The sequence below is a fragment of the Aegilops tauschii genome, chromosome 5 (genome assembly GCF_002575655.3).
Source record: "Aegilops tauschii subsp. strangulata cultivar AL8/78 chromosome 5, Aet v6.0, whole genome shotgun sequence".
Classification (NCBI taxonomy): Eukaryota; Viridiplantae; Streptophyta; class Magnoliopsida; order Poales; family Poaceae; genus Aegilops; species Aegilops tauschii.
The window spans coordinates 451872406-451896252 of record NC_053039.3 but is presented as its reverse complement, the minus strand read 5'-3'; the positions used below and the strand labels follow the sequence as shown (position 1 = coordinate 451896252).

Here is a 23847-nt window from a genome sequence, read left to right as displayed (position 1 = left end):
CCTTCCCCAACAGGACGTGCATGCATCTGACGGAAATCAGGAAAAAGAATATTCTAATTATTTTGGTAAGCCACGTTTTGAAGGGGGGTTCAAGGAGTCTAGGTTTGATCTTGTGTGTTTGCTTGCCAAGGTTACTTGCTCCGTCAGGATTATTAAAACAAGAAGATTATTGATGTTTCTTTTCCTGCCCAGCAAGGAAAAGATCAAAGTGAGGATTCTGTTTAGGAAACGATTCACCTTGAAGGATGTTGGGTGGGGCCCACCAGCACTAGTGCAACGCATGCCTCAAACTAGTAGTTTTTGTTTTCCTATAGATAGATCTAGTCGGTTTATCTTATGCCCAGGTGTTACCTATTATTTAAAGTACGTACCAAGTGCTTGCTTTCCAAGCTAGTTATGATGTGTGGCTATTATATAAAGCCAATTGAGTCATTTGTAAAGGAGGTTATATTTTGATAATAAACACGATTTTAGGGTAAATACCCGTATCGAGTTTGGGGGAAGCTGTCTAAAAATCCCTAAGTTTTGGAAGAACCTTTAGAAAACCTCTGTGTTGCGATTTCTTTGTGAGAAAATTGTTTTGCGCGTGAGTACTGTCGTTGAGATTGGTTTTCTCGTGCTGGGCCGCAAGGTTCAAACCCTTACTTCGTGTACATCGCATGCGCGGGCGAGAGGTTGCTACTGCTGGTGATGGAGTATCGTGAAAGGTCGTGCCGCAACAACAGATCGGATCTCGCCACGAGGTTCGGTCTACATCAAACTTGGACCAATTTTATTTCACATGTCGCAAAAAGAGCTAAAGAAAAGGCCGCAAACCGGCCGTGAGGACGAAAATGTGTGCGCGCTTTGGGCGCACTGCGCCAACACAAACACGAAAGGGGGCGGACACACCGACCCGAACAAACAAAAAACGAACAAAACAATCACCTGTTTGGGTCAGCGTGTTGGAGTTGCTCTTACCCCTGACCACATCTGAATCGCCCCAAAGGAAGCTGCGCTCTAGCTTTTGGACCTTCTTAATGAGCCAAGGGGGCTGGTAAATGATCATCGTCTAATTCTAATATATAGAGGCGTGGCGGCCAGAAATTTGCTTCTAGCCGGCAGCCAGCTAACCTGTTCCGCATCAGATCTAACAAAGCTTGGTAATCAGCTCTAGTTGTCTCCTAGTAACTGAGAAAGGCAAACCAGATACTTGCAGGGGAATTCAGCAACTTGGCATCCAAAGGTTGTCGCAAGGTAAAGGAAATACACACCATCGTCACATGCAATAGGCGATAAGGAGAGCTTCTGGCGAATTTGATATGTTGTCTAGCAGCTTCACCAAATAAAGAGAGAATGGTGCTACTGTGCTAGCACCTTATCAACGTTGATCTTTAACTAGTTACCTTCAGTGGCGGAGCCAAGGAAAATATTATCAGAGGGGCCAAGGGCTGTTAGAACTGGTTGGAGAGGGCCAAATCATTGAAAAATAGGTTTTTAGCAGCAAATACTCACTAATTACCCACTGTTCATTAGCTAATTAGCAGCAAATATTGGATGTTAGGGGGGCCAGGGCCCCTGCTGGTCCCCCGTGTCTCCGCCACTGGTTACCTTAGCTCTTCTGGCGGTGGACAGTACGTACCGACCTTGCCATGTCTAGTTGTACTCTATAGTGCACGTATACATGAGATAAAGAGAATAGCAAGGAACCCTGCCTAACCATGGTGACTGACATGCAAGCACAAAAGCCATACCGCCATATCTTTATCTTTATTTTTACCTACTAATAAACCAGCAGCTGCTCCTGGTCGTCCGTCATCGGCCTTTTTGTAAAAAGGTCCTCCCGTTTATGAGAAATTAACCTGCAGTCTTTGTCATAAGTCATAAGTCAGGCCGAACCGGTACGGAGAGAAAAAAAAGAGTAAAATGCATCATAGGTCCTATAACTATCCAAGGTGTGTCACTTTAGTCCTATAACTATCAAAGTGCATATTTGGGTCCCAAAACTATTTTGAGTCGTTCACTGCAGGTCCTATGGTCGCCCCAGCAGCGTTGACCATCCGACGTGTCACCTGGACCGGTGCCACATCGACCAGAGGGGCCCACCAGGCTAAACAATGAAGCGTTTATTTGCAGGAAAGCCCTTGAAATCTCAGCTCGTCTCATTCTCAGGACGGAGGTACTACTTATGTAATGTGGTACTGCATCATGCAGAGTGCAACCCAGTACCACATTACATAGTTGCAAGCTTTAGTGTGTATCTATGTTTATGTAAGAGCACTCTTTATGTAATGACAATATGATGTGCTACTTCCTGGAATCGTGGCAATTCTCATCTATATATTTGCCTGTTAAGTTGCAACATCATTTCTCTCTTCTATGATTGTCCAGACCAAGTATCATTTATCATTTGTAATCTTAGAGAGATGGTGTGAAATATATATTCATTTGTCATTTGCATGATCATTTGCCGCGCTGGCTTGTTCCTGCTACATCTTGCTGCCGTCGAGCTTGTTCCAAATATGGCAGAACTGATGAAAGAGAGATGAGATTGCAGAGAGGAGGGCTGCGGCTGGAGAGCAAACAGTTTGATGGACCAAATTGCAAAATGTATCAACCACCAATGGCGGGAAATCTTCCACCACGCGCCCTGGGTCGTTCTGGCACTGGTCCAGGTGACACGTCAGCCAACAATCACGGCTGGGGCGACCATAGGACCTGCAGTGAACGACTCAAAATAGTTTTGGGACCCAAATCTGCACTTTGATAGTTATAGGACTAAAGTGACACACCTTGGATAGTTATAGGACCTATGATGCATTTTACTCGAAAAAAAATTAGGCCAGCCTCCCGCACCACCCTATCTCCTCGATGCCATCTCCACCTCCAGCCCACCGCCACCTCCTGCCCCGCCCCACCTCACCGTGTGCCGGCGGCCGCAGCCGCGCGCAGCGCGCCGCCACCTACTGCCCCGCGCCACCTCACCGCGCCCCGCCCGTGCCCGCCGCCGCTACCTCCTGCCCCGCCCCGCCCTGCGCCCCCTAACGCCGCCACCTCCAACCCCGCCCCGCCGCGCGCCGCCCCTCTTCTCCATCTTTTCCCTCGCCATCTCCCTCCTCCCTCCCTGTTCCGCCCCCACCCCTACTCCCCGCAGGCTCAACCATGGTGGTCAACACGGGGACATGAGCGTGCACGGGTGGCGTCCGTGGACGAGGTGAGTGATGATAGGATGCTTCTCCCTATTGGCTACAGAGAGAGATGTAGGGTCAGATTTGATTTGTTTGTCGGTGGACCGGAGCAGATATTCCTTCCGTGTTTAGTTGCTCTCTCTCTCTCTTGATGATCTCAAGTGGGGGAAGTGCATGACAAAATGCTTATTAGAAAAGGCGTGAGGACCTGCCTCTGTTTTTACTGGTTAATTATAAGTTGGTGACAACATTGCTCTGATATGTCGCAGAATCGAATCGATTTCATGCTTGGGCGTGTGGGATAATTGGCGGTTTAGGTCACCCTGTTCTATGATAATGGTATCAATCACTCGCACTGTTGTTTCGGGGGAATTTGATTCCTGTGAACGCCAATGTAGTTTGATTCAGATTGTTGGTGCAACCTTATCTGACGCCAAAAGTTCTGTAATGTGGACACACGTAGTACTTTGAGGTTCTGAATGCTATTGTTAATATCACAAAAGGAATATCTAAGCGATGACAGTTTACAGTGATTCCTTATAGTCTTACAGATCGGTTTAGAATGATCATGGAACTCTGTGTGAACAACATACGTCGATGATCATTCAGATCACCATCAAAATGGCACGTTACTTCTTGCTGACAGTGAAAGGACTTATGTATATGCCATTAATGTGGATAGAGCGTATGTGTCGCGAAGGAAATAGATGTGAAGTATTGTTGATGATGATGTTCAATCCTTGTGGAACACTTCAAAGAATTTCTCGGTTGAGATTTACTCATACAAGAACTGAATAACAATTTTGCCATGTCCTCTTCTGTTTACAGTTTATTGATCTGTCCAAAGAATTACAAATTTGGATGCGCTCTGGTTGTCTTGTTTGAGTACTAAACAATATCTATAATACATTGTGTGAGTATGATTGCTGTACTGACAAGATGTATACCACACCATGTTCAGGCAAACCATCGTTTAGCAACAAACATGCAGAGGCGGCTTATTGGACGTGCAACTGACATTCACATTAGGCCCCTGAATGAAGAGAAAGCTATTCAAGCTGCTACAGATCTTCTTGGTGAACTGTTCATTTTCTTGGTAAGTACTCTGGACCTGGAAGAGTTATTAACAGCTTTCCCTTATGCACATGGAAGAACTAAAAACCCGACAAGTCCATGAATCTGTTTTCTGTTATCATTAACTGTCCTAGATCTTCAGATCCCTAGAAATACTTGATGGTTTTATGATGGCAGATGATTACAACTGACATTGACTCCCACGTAATTTCTCAGGTTGCTTGTGCTGCAATAATCTTTGAGGTTCATAGAAGTGGCAAGTCAGAAGCCAGAAAAGAAGAGGCCCGTAATAAGGCACTGGAGGTAAGATGATTGGTTGATGGTCCGATTGGTTGTGGTCGTGTTTTCTTTTTATTTCCACATCACTCTCTGGTACTCAGATTTCTAGGATATATTACGAGCAAGTACACCACAGAAAGTGCTAATCTGTGTTGAGGACTCTACTCTCTAGAATTCAGATTTATCTCGGTTGTTATTTTTATCCTGAACTTACATCTCAGGAGACAAAACAAATCACTGACAGTTAATTTGGATCATGCCCTACATACAATCTTGTCAGGAGTTGTGCAAGAGTTGTGCAGAGATGATCAACTCTTTTTCATGTTTGTAAAAATAGGAAATAAAGGAGAAGATGGAGGAGCTCAAGAGGGAAAAGCAGATGATGAAGCTGAGAGTGGCCGAGGTGGAGCGGGTAACCGGGGCAGGGGGAGGGTGGCCGTGGGTTCTTCCAAGGGCCTTCACTTCCAGCGCTGCCCAGGCAGAGCCAGAGCCAGAGCCAGCAGCTCAGCAGCCCACGGCTGCTTAGCTGTCGATGCCAGATGCAGATCGCCTCTGTAGGCAGTTCCTTGAATGATTCCATCGCGTTGGAAACCCAACGCTGAGATTTGTGTAGTGCGAGTTGTGAATAGTCCCGGAGAGATTTGGTCCGAATTGGAGCTGGCGATGGAGGATGATATATTCCTTTCTTTCTTCTTTTTTTGACATCAGAGGATATTATGTTCCTGGTAGTAACGAGGTACCTGGAATTGTAGTTACTTCGTGTTTAGATTTCATAGTTATACTAATATTATAGAGCAATCAAGGTAACAACTCAAGTGGTAATTTCTTCTGGCATGAAAGTGATTTTTAAGGACTCTGTATTGGACTATTAGTAGAACACAAAAGGAACATTGAAAAAGTACGTCAGGAAGCTCGTATTAAGGACTCTACGTCCATCCACAAACGTATTCTGGTGGGAGAAAATGCACCTAAATGAAAATAATAATAATTGGGATCCTTTGAAACAAGTATCTTTGTATTGCATATCATTATTTACTGCATTTACACTAAATCCTGACATAATAACCTTTGGAGTACTACCTCGAGAACGAGCAAATTAAGCCGCTCAACTTTTTTTTAAGAAAGACAAAATTAAACATAATATGGGATGTCGGTCCTTGTGTGGCTGTTGGACAAAACCTCGTCCCCGCCACCACCTACTGCCCCGCCCCGCCTAACCAAAGAACCATATTCTTAATTTGCACAGTAGCATGCTTTAACATATTAGATAGTCATGTGTGAGGTTTTGTTTCTCCCGTTGCAATGCACGGGCAATTTTCCTAGTAGTATTAGATTCTCTATAAATGAGTGTTATTGCAGGACTAATGGCACATAAAAGCTAAGAAAAAGAATTAATTACTACTGTGCCACATAGAACTCGGGATTGCAAAAAAAAAACCACCAAAAATTATGGTCTGTATTGAAAAAACTAGAGAACTGATAGAAAATGAGATCCGAACTACCACAATATAAACATCAGATATTATCTAGTGCATACCCAGTGAAACATCAGATATTATCTAGTTCATACCCAGTGAAACATCATACACACAGTGATCCACATGACACATACAGGTCCACAAAAAGGAGTTTCATAATAGTCATTGCGGGCAAGAGTTGGGCCTGTTGCTTCATTATTGACGGTAGGAGACAGACGGAATCGACAGACGAAGACGCTTAAAAAACAATCATATGATAGTATCAAAACAGAGCGAAGACTAATTTCTTTATCATGTAAAGGCGAACAGAAATCACAACAAACATTAAAAGGGAAACCAACCAACGTATTCTATGAACAATCACGGGGATTTGGATCATTTGCCCCACTTTACATGGGGTTTCATGATTTGCCCCAGGGTTATGTCAATGGCTAGTGGCCCCGACCCCACTTGTCAATCTCGGGGGGGGGGGGGGGGGGGGGTGCGGTGAGGGGGCAAATTATCAAAGTTAGAAGTAAACTGGAGCAAAAGATCCAATTTCTCGAACAATCACTTATCACTGTATCAGAAAGCCTGTCATCCACTGCCCTGTTACGAGCTCCACATAAAAATGTGTAATATTGTTTTACCCTACAGTATGATTACAGTATACAAAATATTGGGATCCTACAGTATGATTCCCCATTCTCCGGGATCCCCAATTCATCCAGCAAACCCTACTTCGACTATCGGGACGTGACCGCATCCTCCTCCACTATATAGCTTAATGTTTCAGTTTGACCAGAAGTGTTGATATAGAACAGCTATCTGACCAGTAAGCAGTGACGGTGGCATCCCAATCCGACGTGGACAACTTATATGTCAAGTCTCAACTACTAAATTCAAAGAACGTTTGCATTATTCAATCATCTGCCGCCGCGATCGAACATTCGTGGATGCTGCTCGGTCAAATTAAGCATATCTTGCTTGTAGACCAAGGACTGGTATGATTATGCACTTACTTCTAGTTTTTCGTTTTGCGGGAAGTACTTAATTACTAACAATTAGTCTAACTAGTTAGGCTACTCATAGTGGGGAGTATCATATACTAGTATCATGTATATGATACTAGCTTGTTTGCTAGTCCCGAATGCATGATACCGACTAAGATACCATCACTATGGGCAGCCTTAGTTGGACCTTGGTTAGTACTCGGATCTAAGCCTGGTCGACCCATGGATTGGCCGGCTCTCACCAGCTACACCACGGTCATGATCATCTTCTCCCTGCCACTAAGCGCTTCCCAAGACCGGCTTGTCCCCGGCAGGGTGCTGTACCCTGGTAACACCATCGTCTCCGATGATGGTGGATTCGCCTTGGGCTTCTTCAACCCCTGCAACTCCACTCCGGCCAGCTTGTACCTAGGCATATGGTATAACGACATTCCTGAGCTCACTGTTGTGTGGGTCGCCAACCGAGAGACCCCGACCACCAACACAATTCCTCAACACCGAAGCTCTCCCTCACCAACAACTCTAATCTGGTTCTCTCCGACGATGGTGGCGGGAGCCGTGTCATTTGGGCAACAACCAACGTGACCACTGACCTGGTCTCGTCTACCTCGATAGCCGTGCTTTTGAACACCGGTAATCTCGTAGTCCGATTGTCAAACGGCCCCATGCTGTGGCAGAGCTTCGACCATTGCACAGACATGTTCCTTCCTAGCATGAAGCTCGACATAAACTACAAGACGCATACCGCCACCATGCCTTCTCCCTTCACTGGCCTGATGCCGGCTTATAACTTGTCCCTAACCTTCATGTCTTTGTTTGAGTATTTGTACTAGTTTTTGAGGATATGGTTGAACCCTATATGATTTTTGAGTTGGAAACAAGAAAAATAAAAGAAAAAAACTGACCGGAAGCTTCCACAAACCGCCCAAAATCGAATCGGAGGTTCTAAAACAGGAGCTTAGTGGGCCGGCCCAGATAAAACGCCCCTTTGGCGAGAGCTCAATCCATCTCGCGGCTGGACTAAAGTTGGACAAGAGGTCGGCTAAAAAAAAGGTCCGCTCAAAAAACCAAAGTTGGAGCAGAGGTCCTTCCGTCGACGAATCCAGCGGCGGCCGGTGAGATTCTGCTTGTTTCGAAGGTATCCCTTCTCCACCTCCGGTCGAATTTTGGTTGCTTGGATTGTCCGACATCTAATTCAAAATCTTTCTTTCTTGGTTGTACTATACGGATACTTCAACTAACCCACCCAGTTTCTTAGAGCGATTCCACCAAAGTAATCTGGCGCAGTTTCTATGGTATTTTTGACCTAGTTTCCAACTCCGATCTATTGTGTACGGATAGCCCAATCCCTCCATTTGTCCGGCAACCATACCAATCCACCAGTTGTGTAATCAGATAAGTCAGTGTTAGTTGAATTTCATTCGTTGCTGTTCAGGCTGGATTGAAAAGATCGATGATGAAAAACAAGCGGCGGCTGGTGAGAGGCGATGAAGAGCAACGCCCTTACAAAAGGGTAGCTAAAAGTGAGTCCATGCTGTTTCCCTTCTCCTGCAAGTACATATTCACAATAAGTCGTAAAATTGACGCTTCTGTTAACTGTATCACACAAGATTTTATTTTCAATTAACTAGCTTTGTGTGGTACCTTCATAGTGAGATTGGACAGCTCGAGTGAAACCAGTCCAGGCGCCCTCAGTGAACTCAGTGAGCAAGTAGTTTCAAGATTGCGCAGGAGTGTCGTGTCGCTTGCTTCGTTCGATGGTTAGTAATTATACTTGCTGTTAATACTTTCTCATATTGCCTGTTTTTAGTGACCAGTTATTTTGTCTGCACGCTTGACTTTCTCTCTGTGCGTAGGTGATACCAAGTTACGTGAATGCACAGGCATGTGCATTGAAACCTCATCTTCTGATTCTGAAGCTACAATCCTGACATCGAGACGGTTGATTCCACCTACTCACCCAGCTGCAAGTTTGAATGTAACTTTTTTCTCTATTCTTTTCCTTGGTTATTAATTATGCTTATATATATGTTGCACCTGTAATCATTAATTCACCTTGCGCTCATTTCAGATTAAAGTACGCCTTCCGAATGATCGGATTGTCACTGGGTGGATAGAGGATCCTAAGATATATGTTGATTTTTTCATTGTCCACATCAAGAACGTGTCTGGTGTTGATGCCGCAAGTCTGGACCATGACATGCAGTTTGAGCCTCATACGAAGGTAGCAGCTGTATGCCGCTGTTTCAGTTCTGGATTTTTAACAGCCACAAGCGGACTAAATCTTGCCTCTCCAACCAGTGAGACAATCGTAAGCACGTGCCGGATCCACAAGGTGAGCTGCTTTTGTACAGTTTCAGGCATTATGAATTGCATGCATTTTCTCTGTGTAACTTCATTGTCACTTCTGTGCTAGGCGGGGATTGGAGGCCCCCTTGTTGATTTTGATGGCAACTTTGTCGGGATGAACTCCTCTCGTACCAAAATGGAGAAGACTGCTTACGTGCGAAGGGAGGGAATTTTCCGATTCTTGGTGCTTCACGGGAAGGTCAGGTATGTACACTTTCAGTATTGATGAACTGTCCTTCCCTCTTTGGCTTACTCATGCTTCTCTCTTACTGCATCCTATTCTACATATCTCTTCTATTTTTATTTGAGTTTGTGTGCAAGGTGTGTCATTCTCAAAGCCAAAGAGCAGGTTCCAAGGTTTACGAGTTTATATCCCAAAAACTGTACCATTAGCTATTTTTCTACTCATGTGTTTCTTTTCTTTAATTGTTTAGATCTGCACTGCACTTGATTAAGGTTGTTATTTCAATGCCGGCGCTAATACATATTTCTGCTGCACTTGAACTTACATTTAACAAGAAGACCCATGGGGAAATTGTTTAAGATTTTCTTATATTTCTCTGCTGTGAAATATCTGTAACTATTTGGCTCCCTTGTTCTAAATTTCCCTTGTTTAATACTAGCTCATTTTTTGTATGTGGTTGCGATACATTGCCTTAGTGGATTTATCACTTTGAGTTTTCTGTGTTACGCTGCAGTGTTAGAGTTAAGGAAGGGTTTGATGATGCTTCAAGGGCAAGAATGAACAGTGAGATGAAAGCAATTAGGCCAAGTGAGTCCATTTCTGCTTCCTTTTCCTGACTATTCATAGTAGACCGTTCTGTTAACTGTATCACACATGATTTTATTTCAATTAACTAGGTTTGAGTGCTAAGTCTGTAGAGAAATTGAGTAAATCCAGAAAAGGTGCCTTGAGTAAGCAAGTACTTTCCAGATTAAGCACGAGTATTGTGGCGCTGGCCTCATTTGATGGTTGGTGATTATACTGTTAATAATTTCTCATGTTACCTTGTTTTTGATGACCAGCTATTCAGTTTGCACGTATGACTCTCTCCCTCTCCAGGTGATACCCAATTACACGAATGCACGGGCACATGCATCGAAAGCTCATGTCCTGATGCCACGTGTTTCCTGACATCGATAAATTTGATTCCTTATACTTGGCGTCTAAGGAAGATCACCGAAAGTTTGACGGTAACCTTTTCTGGATTATTAATTATGCTAATGTATATGCTGCACCTGTAATGGTTAATTCAGTACAGCCATTGCCCTGTGCTCATTTCAGATTAAAGTACGCCTTCCCGATGATCAGATTGTCACTGGGTGGATAGAGAATCCTGAGATATATGTTGATTTTTTTATCGTCAAATCAAGAACGACCATGTTATTGATCCCCCCCATCTATGTCATCTAAGTCTTGATCGTGCCACGCAGTTTGAGCCTTATAGGAAGGTAGCAGCTGTATGGCGCGATTATGATTCAGGAGAATTAAAGACCACAAGTGGAGTAGATCTTGCCTCTGTATGCGCTCTTACAGATGAGGAGATGTTAAGCACATGCCGAATCCATGAGGTGAGCTAGCTGCTTTAGTCTGTACAGTTCAAACATATAACTGCTGTATGATGATATGAATGGCTTATATCATTGTATGCGCTGATGCATATCCTTAGTTTCAGGAATTATTGATTGCATTTTTCATGCATAACTTCATCCTCATTTTTGTGCTAGGTGGGGATTGGAGGTCCCCTTGTTGATTTTGATGGCAACTTTGTTGGGATGAATTGCTCTGGTACCAAACAAAGAAAGACCCCCTACGTACGAAGGCCTTCAATTCGTGAATTCATGTGGTTTCACGGCATGGTCAGGTATGCGCACTTTCAGTATTGATGAACAAACACTCTGTTCGGCTTACCCATACTTCTCTCTCACTGCATCCTACACTACATCTCCCTGCCCTATTTTTATTTGAGTTTGTGTAAGGTGTATTGTTCTGAAAGCTAAATAGCAGCTTCCGAGGTTTACAAATTTATCCCCAAAACTGCCTCATTAGCTATTTTGTACTCTTGTGTTTTTTTTAACTTTTTTTACATCTCCTGTTGCTCTGCATCTGTGACCATCTCTTCCTGTAGCCCAACAAGCTGCATTCCGTCCCAAAATAAGTGTCGCTGATTTAGTGCAACTTTAGGACAAAGTTATACTAGCTAAGTCTGCGACACTTATTTTGGGACAGAGGGAGTGCTAGATTACGGTTGTTATATTAATCTGGCGGTAATGCATATTTCTGCTACACTCTAAACTCGCATTTAAACAGACCCATGGAGAAATTGTTTTAGATTTTATTAAATTTATCTGCTGTAAAGTATATGCAACTATTTGGCGCTCCCTTGTTCTATATTTCCCTTGTTTAATACTCTCATTTTGTGCATGGTCTGTGTCTCTTGATATCTTCTTTTTGTGGATTTATCACAGTGAGTTTTCTACATTGTGCTGCAGTGTTAAGGAAGAGGTTGATGAAGCTGTAAGAGAAAGATTTAAAAGTCGTTATGGAGATTCAGCTTTCCTCAGGGCAGGAGGTGAGCAAATTTATTTCATAGGATATTGGCTGTAAGGCCAGAATGAGACAGCCCTGGACCCAAGAGGCGCGGCTGTCCCTTTGACTGCTGTTGAACCACAGGGAGGAAGATGAGACGGGAAGTTAGATTGTGTTCCTCATACTGGGTCCATGGTCAAGCTGAATGGTAGCTTCCCCATTTTTATGTGATAAACAACCTAACTGGGAGATTATGGCCTTATGGGGATCCTATCCACTCACTTGGTTTGTGGTCATATACTGTTAGTACATAGCAAAAACATACTGACTGATTAGTACTAGCATTATGTCTTCACAATTTTATTTATTTGATAAACTAGGTGAATGCCTGCTTGTTGCTATGGAAATCATAAAAATAAATTTAACCATGCATGTGGCACATCAGTCTGCAAATCCATGGGCACAGAAACTGACTTGGAATTAGGAAAACAAGATAACATAGAAATATCAAAACTGTGAGGAATACTCATATGACATACTCCCTCCGGCCCATAGTATAAGAGCGTTTTTGACACTACACTAGTTTAAAAAACGCTATTCTATTATGGCTTATGGGACGGAGGGAGTGTGTGACAAACCCTTAAACAAGATGTGGAAATGGTGCGATGGAAGAAGGAAGATGGAACATACCATCACAGCTTTTTTTTTTCTTGAATTACATATTTAAACTACAGTGGCTACGTTGAAACCCTTGGCAGCCAATACATTTTAACTTATTTTGCTGAGTACCTTATGTTGCACACTCACACTTTAAAAAACTTTATCAAACACTGCTAACTGGTGTATCATGCTAGGCGGGCAATACATAAATCATCTCGATGCTATGTTCAAGAAGGATATCTTGAGGAAACCATTGGGAGGTTTTGGTTTAGAAATGGATCGAAGTGCCTACTCACTTGCTTCAGAATCAAGCAAACTTCTTGCTTCAAAAATGAATCGAAGTGTTGTCTCAATTGCTTCATGCAATGGTGATGACTCTGTTATAGAGTACTTACTTGTCCATGTTTTAATTGATCAGTGATTGATAACTGAAATGATTATCTCTGTAGGATTTGCAAAAAAGTTTTCTTGCTCAGGTGTATTTATAAAGGGCGAAGCATGCTCTGCAACAATTCTGACTTCAGCAAGTTTGTTTAGAGTTCCTGGCAGTTCACACTTGATCGATGATAACTTGAGGGTTGTTACTGCTAACTGCTATCAATTTTATTTTATTTTCATTTCAGATACTGGTTAACATAACGTTATCATTGCAGATTGAAGTTTGCCTTCCAAATCAATTTCGAGTCGTAGGGATATTGAACTGTTATAATTTACACTACAATGTTGCCCTTGTTGACATCATGGGATTCTGGCATCCTCGGACAATAAAAATCCGTGGGCATCCAGTTACCTCATCTATGGACGTAATAGCTGTGGGTAGTCTTTTTGCGTGTCGCAAACTAATGGCTGTCGAGGGGAAGGTGTTGATTGGCAAACAAAGCAAACTTGACTGCAAAGAACTTTGTGTCTCCACCTGTAAAATCACCAAGGTATTTCTTGTGGACTTCCCCAGTACCTCTAACTTGCCAAAAAGTTATTACCGTTGCAATACTAACATAAGCTATCACTACATCTATCAAACGATATCTGTGTTTAACTCTTGTATGTTATTACTTTTGTTTTGCTAGGCTGGGATTGGGGGCCCTCTTATTGACAATGATGGAAATTTTGTTGGAATGAACTTTTATGATGAGGAAGAAACTCCATTCTTGCCAAGGGACGTTATTCACCGCCTCTAATTGAACTTAAATAAAAAACGGTATGTCTTGTTTTTAATAAAAGAAGCTTGTAGGTTTTAGGGAAGTTGTCCTGTGTATATTCATCTCTAGTTTTCACATCGTTTAATCATTTTCACTTCAACATAATTTTGGCCCAATTGTGTTTGGCTGATATGACAACTTGTGTGTGCCCCAAAGTGTAATACTGTGCACTGATGTAGTGATGTAATTGTACATTATTCCGGTAACTTAATTCATTTGCGTGTTCTGTTGTTATCTGCCATTATCACTCTTGATGCCATACTTACCCGTACGCTCTCATCGTGCTCTTATATCCTTGCCTATTTTTTAACGCATTAAGCTGGTATGTCATTGGTTTAAACTAACTCGTTTCCTTGTGGTAAAATTGATTTTGGGTGTACTTGCAGGACTAGTGCAGATGGTACTATTGCCGAGAGTGTTGAAAACAGGTATTCTTTCTTAAGTACGGTATCTACATATTGTTTGAAAAATTTTATTCAGTAACTCTTATGCCTTTTGAAATGACTGTCAACGACAGATGGTTGTTGCCTGGTGGGACACACGGAAACACTGAAACTATTGCACCGATTGATGGAAACAAGTATTCTTTCTTACACATGTTAATACTATCTATCTGTGACATTGTTTAGAATAGATCTCTTCATTGACTTGTACTTTCTTGCTCATGACAGATGGCCGTTGCCTGAGCCACGCTACGTTGGTCGTAGACGAGCCAACCCTTTGCCACGTCACAAATGGCCTCTGCCTCGTGGCCGAAAGCCTCTGCCTGTGTGAGGTCACGTTTGTTGTAGAGCCGACGATCGCTGCTAATATTGATGATGTTTTCTTGTCCGTTGGTGCTGGGACCTCCATTCTGAGCTGCTCGAGTACAAGTAGTATTAATATTGCTTTCTCCATGACAGACTCGTGCTAGTACTAATAGTAGTATCTATAGTTCCTGTTGGTGGTTGGCTGTCAGTCCTCCATTCTGAACCGTTTGCTCTGTGTTGCTAGAGCTCTGTTATCATCAAAACCAATTAATGTCATGGTATCTGTATGTGTAAGTGGGTAAACCATGTCACAAGCCCATGTGCTCTAAGCATAGTGGTGTCCAGTGATTTATGTTCTTGACTCGTCTCCCCGGTATCAACCAGCACCCATTTTGTTGATCTGCTTGTGGTTTTACGACTGTAGATTGGTGCATGAAAGCCTTTAAAATTGCCCTTGTCTGTCTTGACCTGTTGTAATGGGGAGGAAACATGTTGCATTTCATTGATGTAAAGGAGTAGAAACATGTTGCACTCGTTGATGTAAAGGAAAAGAGTACAAACAGCAAGGGCTACCAACTTAGAAAAGCCAGCCTGTGTCCTGGCCGTATCCTTTGGAATCAGCAGTTGTGAAGGAGTTGGCTTGAGCATTCCATCAATCAACCGGCATATGGAAGATGATGTGGTCCGACCAGACCAAGGACAACATCATCTTTCAGATGAGACCACATCATCTTCCAGATGCCGGTTGATAAGAGGCAGCTTGCAAGCCGTTTCACTTCTGTTGAAGACAAAGCTGACAAGTACGCACCTCGGTCATCCCCTCTTTATAAGATTATCCGCAGCCCTTGAGTAGCAGTCCAGGCAAAAATCTTGCATACCAGATTATGATATAAATGTCAACCGTGAGTAGGCCAAAGAACTGCAGCTGGTAAGCAGACTTTGCCGACTACTGCTCACACAACTAATCTTGTGCCACATATTTGTGATTCCTGTAGGGCAGGCTGAGTGAGGTCATGCTAGCTTGAGGAATCTCATCGAGGCATCTCCATCGTGAGAACGAGCCACCGAAGTACTGTATCAGTAGCAAGAGGCATCTCCAGGAGCCATCAGTAACGCCAGAATCTAATGAGGAGTTATTTACCCAAAACCACCACATTAGGGTAACAGATCGGTATCATATTTGAGGCAGGGCATAATAAACCACCAACAATGGGGCTAATCTGTAACGCGGAGCACTGCCGCTGCGTTTTAGCCCAGAAAACAGCGAATCCGACATGTGGGTCCCACCTGTCGGGCTGACGTGGCGCGGGTTGACGGACGCCGTTAGACGGCGACAGACGACCGTTTCCGCGGGCACGTGTACGGTGTCTAGCCGTTCCCCAGCCCGTCGATTCAGTCCACCCCCTTGATTCAGTTTGCTCCGGCGGCGACGGCGCACATGGAGTCGACAGAAGCGGCGACGGCGCAGACAGCGGTGGCAAAGGCGGTGGTAGTACTTCAGGACTGAAGTGGCAGCGGTCGCAATGCGGATTCATCGGCCCCCACATCGATGGGGGCTGCGATCAAGATCTAGAGTCGGCGGCGGCGGCAGTCCTGTCGCCGGAGCCTTGTACCGAGGAAGCAGCTTCACAGATTGGTCCCGAGGATGTGCTCCCGTTCGGCCCATCTTCAGCGAGGTAAATCTGAATCTTTGAAAATGTGTTCTTTCATTCTTTCCTTACTACTGGATCTGTTTTAGACATTGAACAAAGATTTTAGACTTATAATCATAGTGTAGGTTTGAATATTCATTTGTTAGTCATTTAGAATTAACGGTAGTCCTGAATTTTTGGAGAAAATCATACTGTAGGGTTCAGTTATGTTAGTAGTAATGTAGGGTTCTGAAAATCACAATGTAGGGTTCAGTTATGTTATTGTAATGTTAGTAGAATTGACTTGGTAATTTTTTTATAGTGCATTGTAATGGTCAGCTATATTAGGCCCGAAGATATTCATTTGTATGTCTATGTTAGTAATTTTAGCAATAATTTTAGGGTTCTGATTTTTTTGATAGTGCATTGTAATGGTCAGCTATAATGGTCAGTTATGTTAGTAGAATTGACTTGGTAATATTCATTTGCATGTCTATTTTAGGCCTGAAGATTTATGGTCAATATATTTCCAGTTTCCTGGGAAGAAGTATGCTCTTGTTCAGATGTGTGAAAGAGAAATCACTGATGGTAGTTTGGTCAATGTAATGGTCAGCAATGGATATTGTAAGGATAACAGTCTTTGCTACTTGAAAGAGGAAGATATAGGGCTGCAAGGTGTTTGTGTCATCAAAGACAACATTGAAGTAGTTCACATGCTGAGAAAATTTGAGAGCGCCCAGACATTGTCTCTGACAGTTAGAAAGGGAAATCTAGTTATTAAAGAATCACCAATTGGACAAGATGAAGAGTCTCAACAAATAGATGGAGATCCACCTGTTGTGTTTGCTATTGCTGAATCAAGTGTTGTGCACAAAACAATTGGTACACAGGAAAGTGTCAATTTTTTGCCACTCAAATCAGTTCCTCCTAACTGTCAGTTACATCTTGGGACACAAATTAACACTGAAATAAGTGTCAATTATGCTGATTTTCAGTTTGATACAGATGAGGAGGACCATGCAGTCAGTGAGGAAAAAATTCCTGTAGGCATGGACACAGATGATGATGAAGGTTCAAGCAGTGATGAAGATTTTGTAGTTGATGTGGACCTCTTAGATGCAGGAGAAGAAGAAGAAGAATCAGATTCAATGCAGTATGTAGAAGAACAGAGTGCAAACAGGAGGAAAGAGGAACCTAAGCTAGAGGAAACTATTTCTGAAATAAAGAGGAAGAAAGCTGAATACATGTGTAGTACACACTGTGAGGGGGACACAGATCCTGATCATGAAGATATATATGACATGGACCAGGAAGAAGATGATGAGGAGGCCCAAGAGATTCCAGTTCCCGAGCCTGTTCAGAAGAAGGCAAAGAGGCCAGGTCCTACAAGTAGGTCCCACTCTAGTGCCGGTCCAACCATTAATCCTGATTGGTTTCCATCTTCAGAACAGGAAGATACAGGCTTTGAAGCAGATGATGATGGCAATGAACCAATGTCCTTTGTTATCACCTCTGGCAGAAGGAGCAGAGCTAAGAAAAGACCACCTAGGGTCTGGTATGATGAGGAGAGGATGCATCCAGAATAGCAATTCAAGCTAAAGCTTTGTTTCAAAGATGTTTACCAATTCAGAGAGGCTCTTATCAATTTGCATGTGAAACAACTTAGAAGATACAAATATTACAGAAACTGCAGTGATAGGATAATAGTTTGCTGTGATGGAGATGGTTGTCAATTCTACATGGTAGCAGCAAAGATAAGCAATGAGCCCACTTTCTGCATTAAGAAGATGAGGTTGGATTACACATGTCCCACCCAGTCTGAGAAGACTAGCATTAGCTCAAGGTGGCTTGGCAACAAAATGCTTGAAACTATCAGATCAGATCCCAACACCACTGTACCTGCTATTGTTGACAAGGCAAAGAGGTAGTTTGGGCTTGAGGTTCCTAGGATGATGGCATGGAGAGCTAAGAAGAAAGCAAATGATATTGTGCTTGGAGATCACAAGAAGCAATATAGGAGGCTGAGAGATTATTTGGAGAATGTGAAGCTTACAAATCCTGGATCTAGATGCATTGTTAGTACTGTTAGTGGCAAAACCAGAGAAAATCCTACTGCTGGACCAAGGTTCCATGGTTTATTTTTCAGTTTGAATGCATGTTGTGAGGGGTTTTTGAATTGATGTAGGCCATTCATAGGTCTAGATGGCTGCTTCATCAAATTGACAAGTGGTGAACAGATACTAGCAGCTACTGGAAGGGATGCAAACAACAATATGTACCTCATTGCCTTTGGAGTGGTTGGAGTTGAAGATACACCAAACTGGTCCCGGTTCTTGACACAACTCAAGTATGCTCTAGGAGGAAGTGAAGAGGGGAAATTTGGAAAGTACACATTCATGTCTGATAGATAGAAGGTTAGTTCATTTACTTGTTCATTTAGTTCATTTACTTGTTCATTTAGTTCATATAGTTTATTTACTTGTTAATTTAGTTCATTTACTTGTAGAAAGCCTCTTGTTGGTAGGTGTTGAGTCTTAACGTTTGTTGTCGACAAAATGAGCCCATCAACCCTACTTGGTAGGTGTCGAGTCGTAACGCGTCTTGTCAACACTTTGGTCTAGATTGTTGGGGAACGTAGTAATTTCAAAAAAATTCCTACGCACACGCAAGATCATGGTGATGCATGGCAACGAGAGGGGAGAGTGTTGTCCACGTAGCCTCGTAGACCGAAAGCGGAAGCGTTAACACAACGCGGTTGATGTAGTCGTACGTCTTCACGATCCGACCGATCAAGTACCGAACGCACGGCACCTCCGAGTTCAGCACACGTTCAGCTCGATGACGTCCCTCGAACTCCGATCCAGCCGAGTGTTGAGGGAGAGTTTCGTCAGCACGACGGCGTGGTGATGATGATGATGTTCTACCGACGCAGGGCTTCGCCTAAGCTCCGCTACGATATTATCGAGGTGTAATATGGTGGAGGGGGGCACCGCACACGGCTAAAAGATCATATATCAATTGTGTGTCAAGAGGTGCCCCCCTGCCCCCGTATATAAAGGTGCAAGGGGGAGGCCGCCGGCCTAGGAGGTGTGGCGCGCCAGGAGGAGTCCTACTCCTACCGGGAGTAGGACTCCCCCCCTTTCCATGTTGGACTAGGAGAGGAAGGGGGGAAGAGGTGGAGGGGAGGAAGGAAGGGCGGGCGCCGCCCCCCTCTCCTTGTCCTATTTGGACTGGGGGGGAAGGGGGGCGCGGCCCTGCCCTAGCCTCCTCTCCTCTCTTCCACCTAGGCCCAATAAGGCCCATTAAGTTACCGGGGGGTTCCGGTAACCTCCCGGTACTCCGGAAAAATCCCGATTTCACCCGGAACACTTCCGATGTCCGAACATAGGCTTCCAATATATCAATATTTATGTCTCGACCATTTCGAGACTCCTCGTCATGTCCGTGATCACATCCGGGACTCCGAACAACCTTCGGTACATCAAAACATATAAACTCATAATATAACTGTCATCGTAACTTTAAGCGTGCGGACCCTACGGGTTCAAGAACTATGTAGACATGACCGAGACACCTCTCCGGTCAATAACCAATAGTGGAACCTGGATGCTCATATTGGTTCCCACATATTCTACGAAGATCTTTATCAGGCAGACCGCATAACAACATACGTTGTTCCCTTTGTCATCGGTATGTTACTTGCCCGAGATTCGATCGTCGGTATCTTGATACCTAGTTCAATCTCGTTACCGGCAAGTCTCTTCACTCGTTCTGTAATACATCATCCCGCAACTAACTCATTAGTTACAATGCTTGCAAGGCTTATAGTGATGTGCATTACCGAGTGGGCCCAGAGATACCTCTCCGACAATCGGAGTGACAAATCCTAATCTCGAAATACGCCAACCCAACAAGTACCTTTGGAGACACCTGTAGAGCACCTTTATAATCACCTAGTTACGTTGTGACGTTTGGTAGCACACAAAGTGTTCTTCCGGTAAACGGGAGTTGCATAATCTCATAGTCATAGGAACATGTATAAGTCATGAAGAAAGCAATAGCAACATACTAAACGATCGAGTGCTAAGCTAACGGAATGGGTCAAGTCAATCACGTCATTCTCCTAATGAGGTGATCCCGTTAATCAAATGACAACTCATGTCTATGGCTAGGAAACATAACCATCTTTGATTAACGAGCTAGTCAAGTAGAGGCATACTAGTGACACTCTGTTTGTCTATGTATTCACACATGTATTATGTTTCTGGTTAATACAATTCTAGCATGAATAATAAACATTTATCATGATATAAGGAAATAAATAATACTTTATTATTGCCTCTAGGGCATATTTCCTTCATAGATAGCCCAGGTGACCCATGTGGGTACAAAAAGCATAGGCATCATCAAAATGAACCCACCAACCCTACTTTGTAGGTGTCGAGTCGTAACGCGTCTTGTCGACACTTTGGTCTAGATAGCCTAGGGTGACTCATGTGGGTACAAAAAGCATAGGCATCATCAAAATGAACCTATCAACCCTACTTGCTAGGTGTCGAGTCGTAAGCGTCTTGTCGGCACTTTGGTCTAGATAGTCTAGGGTGACCCATGTGGGTACAAAAATCATAGGCGTCATCAAAATGGACCCATCAACCCTATTTGGTAGGTGTCGAGTCGTAACGCTTCTTGTCGACACTTTGGTCTAGATAGCCTAGGGTGACCCATGTGGGTACAAAAATCATTTAAATCATATTAAATAATTTAAATCATATTAAATCATTTATATTCATATTAAATCATTTAATTTCATATTAAATAATTTATAGTCATTTAAATTCACATTAAATTATTTATAATCAGTTAAAATTCATTTTCATGCAGGGTCTACTGAATGTAGTGACAGCAGTATTCCCAAACTGCTATCATAGGTACTGTTTGAGCCACATTTATGAAGAGATGCATGGATGCAGCTGCCTATGCTTACACTGAACATGACTTTATTTTGGCAATGGATAGCATGAAGGCTGAGTGCATTGCTGCTTGGGAGTCGATGTCAAGAATTCCTCCTAAAGCTTGGTCTAGGCATGCAATGGATACTAATTGCAAAACTAATCTGGTGGTCAATAACTTAGTGAAATTTTTAATAAGTACATTCTAGATGTAAGGAACAAACCAATTGTCACTATGATCAATGGGATCAAGGACAATTTTCTAGTGAGGTTCCACGAGAAGAGAGAGGGTGGAAAATGTGCTAGATGGGAGATTGCACCAACCTATGCAGATAAGTTGGAGATGAACAAGAAGTACGCAAGGGATTGCAATGCATTGATAGCTGGCCAAGGACTTTTCCAAGTCACTAGTGGAGACAAGACCTATGCTGTTGACACAAACCTACAAATATGTGGGTGCAAGAAATGGGACATCACTGGAGTTCCTTGCCCCATGCTCGTTCTGCCATCTATAGGTCTAAACAGCTGCCAGAGGACCATATCAATGTGTTCTTAAAAAATGTACTTGAAGTCATATAAGCCTGTAATTTACCCTGTTCCAGGTCCAGATAGTGGGTGAAAACTCCAACACCTGTCATTGACCCACCACAATTCAAAGATGACAAGAAGGGGCCAGCAGAAGAGAAAAGGAAAAAAAGGAAAGTTTGAGCCACCTCAAGCAAAGCAGACATCTAGGATGACTACTATAACATGTGGGAACTGCAAGCTGCAGGTACACAAGTACACAAGTTGTACAAAGCCATTGAGGCCTGATTTGCAAATCAGGAGGAACAAGCACACGGTATTTTCAACTTGAAATTACTTGAGTGTTCATTTCTATTCAATGATCATTATAAAGTTGTTTACATTTTTAATTATAGGAAAACAGGAGTGCACTTGAATGGCAGCATGGTGCAGGATCATCAGCTACTGGAAGTGCTAGAGGTGCAACCTCATCATCTACTGCAAACTCTTCTCCTGCTGCTGGAAGAGGTGCAAAGACTTCTGGTGCTGCTGGAAGGGGTGCAACCTCATCTCCTGCTGCTGGAAGAGGTGCAAGGTCTTCTTCTGCTGCTGGAAGGGGTGCAACCTCATCTCCTGCTATTGGAAGAGGAGCAAGGTCTTCTGCTGCTGCTGGAAGGGGTGCAAGTTCTTCTCCTGTTGCTGGAAGAGGTGCAAGATCTTCTACTACTGCTGGAAGGTGTGGAAGAAGGTTCAACCCTCCAAGAAGTTCTGCAGAAACTTCAAGTAGCCAGCCAGCAAAGATAGGCCAAAGAGGACAAAATACATGAGCAAGAGGATGGAGGGGTACTTCTATGCCAGTGGGAACTACTGAATGTTCACCTTTGAAGTGTTTATCCAAGTGCATGTGTGCTAAATCAGGCATTACAGCACTATGTATGACATTATGATGTTGAGCCTATGTTGACCCTATGTATGGCACTAAGAACTACTGCTGTAATGCTATGTTGGTCTTATCTGTGGCACATCATGAACTATCTATGTTTCTTCACTGTCAAGTTATCTATGTTTATTTCTTGCTGTTAAAATTCTGTGCAAAATAGGTTCTGTGCAAAGCAGGTTCTGTGCAAATTTTGTGCAAAATAAATTCTGTACATATTCTGTGCATATTTATCTCAATTGTCAAACATATTTTGTGCAAAATAGGTTCTGTGCAATGTTCTGTACATATTCTGTGCATTTGTCAAATATATTCTGTGCAAAATCATCAGGAACTATTATGGCACAACTACCACAACCATTTCATTTGATATAAACATAATACATTCATAACTTGGACATTGATCCAAAGATGCAATGATAATAAGAAAATAAGCCATCAAATCCATTCCATTACATATTTAAGTCTTGGGAGTACACAACACAAGTCTTGGAGATAAACTGAATAATTCACTACAAGTTAAAGCATCACAACTTATTAAGTGCAAAAGAGCACAATCATAGCAACTATAGTGCTACCCTAAACCACACCATAATACATACTTCAAAATTATCACATATCTCCTTCAACTTCTTGATCTTGTCCTTGTACCCATGTTTCTGTTTGAGCAGATCTGCAATCATATACTCAAGTTTTTTCTTCTCTTGCTTCAGTTGGTCCCTCTCTGTCACAACTTGGTCTCTCTCTAGCACAAGCTGGTCCCTCTCTTTCTCTTCCTTTGCCCTAAGTAGCTGATGTAGATTGGTACAACCATGGTCTGCCAACTTCTTCTTCTCCATCTCCTCTTTGATATCACTTAGAGCCAACATAGCATTGCCCAACTGTGTGATAGCCTCCTCCTTGTCAGCAACCATTTTAGCAAAGTCCAGTTTGAAAAACCTCTGATCTTCCTCCATCTTCCTCTTTTCTCCAACTACTTTGAAATTTTGTTCAGCAAGCTAAACATTGTCTCTCAGCCTGTCCTTGCTTTCTTTGTCGTACATGCTCCACAATTCAGTTAGGCTGAACTGCATAGCCACTGACCACTCAGGGTATATCCACTCGAGATAGCTGCACTTTAGTTCTGTCTACAATTAAATAAATATGTTCTCAATAAGAAATTATATGAAATGTGCACAAATTATATAATACTGTATGAAATTGAGGGCATGGGCTAATTAGCTTACATTAGCTTATATTCTATGCATAAATTGGGGGATAAAACAAATATTAGATCATAAATTAATAGCGATATTCTGGGCAGAAACAATTATAACAGCATATATAAAGTGTGGGCAAGATTGTATTCA

The 23847-nt window shown here is 42.9% G+C and overlaps 1 protein-coding gene and 1 pseudogene across 1 annotated transcript; both read left to right on the top strand.

Moving 5' to 3' along the window:
- Positions 1-2791: 2791 nt before the first annotated feature.
- LOC109736442 (uncharacterized) lies at positions 2792-5342 on the top strand. The gene is made up of 4 exons (XM_073499295.1): positions 2792-3193; positions 4129-4263; positions 4458-4544; positions 4858-5342. Exons 1-4 carry the CDS (start codon positions 2792-2794, stop codon positions 5044-5046), a joined length of 813 nt encoding a protein of 270 aa, XP_073355396.1. The 3' UTR covers positions 5047-5342.
- Positions 5343-8819: 3477 nt separating this feature from the next.
- LOC109780098 (uncharacterized) lies at positions 8820-14791 on the top strand (annotated as a pseudogene).
- Positions 14792-23847: the final 9056 nt, after the last annotated feature.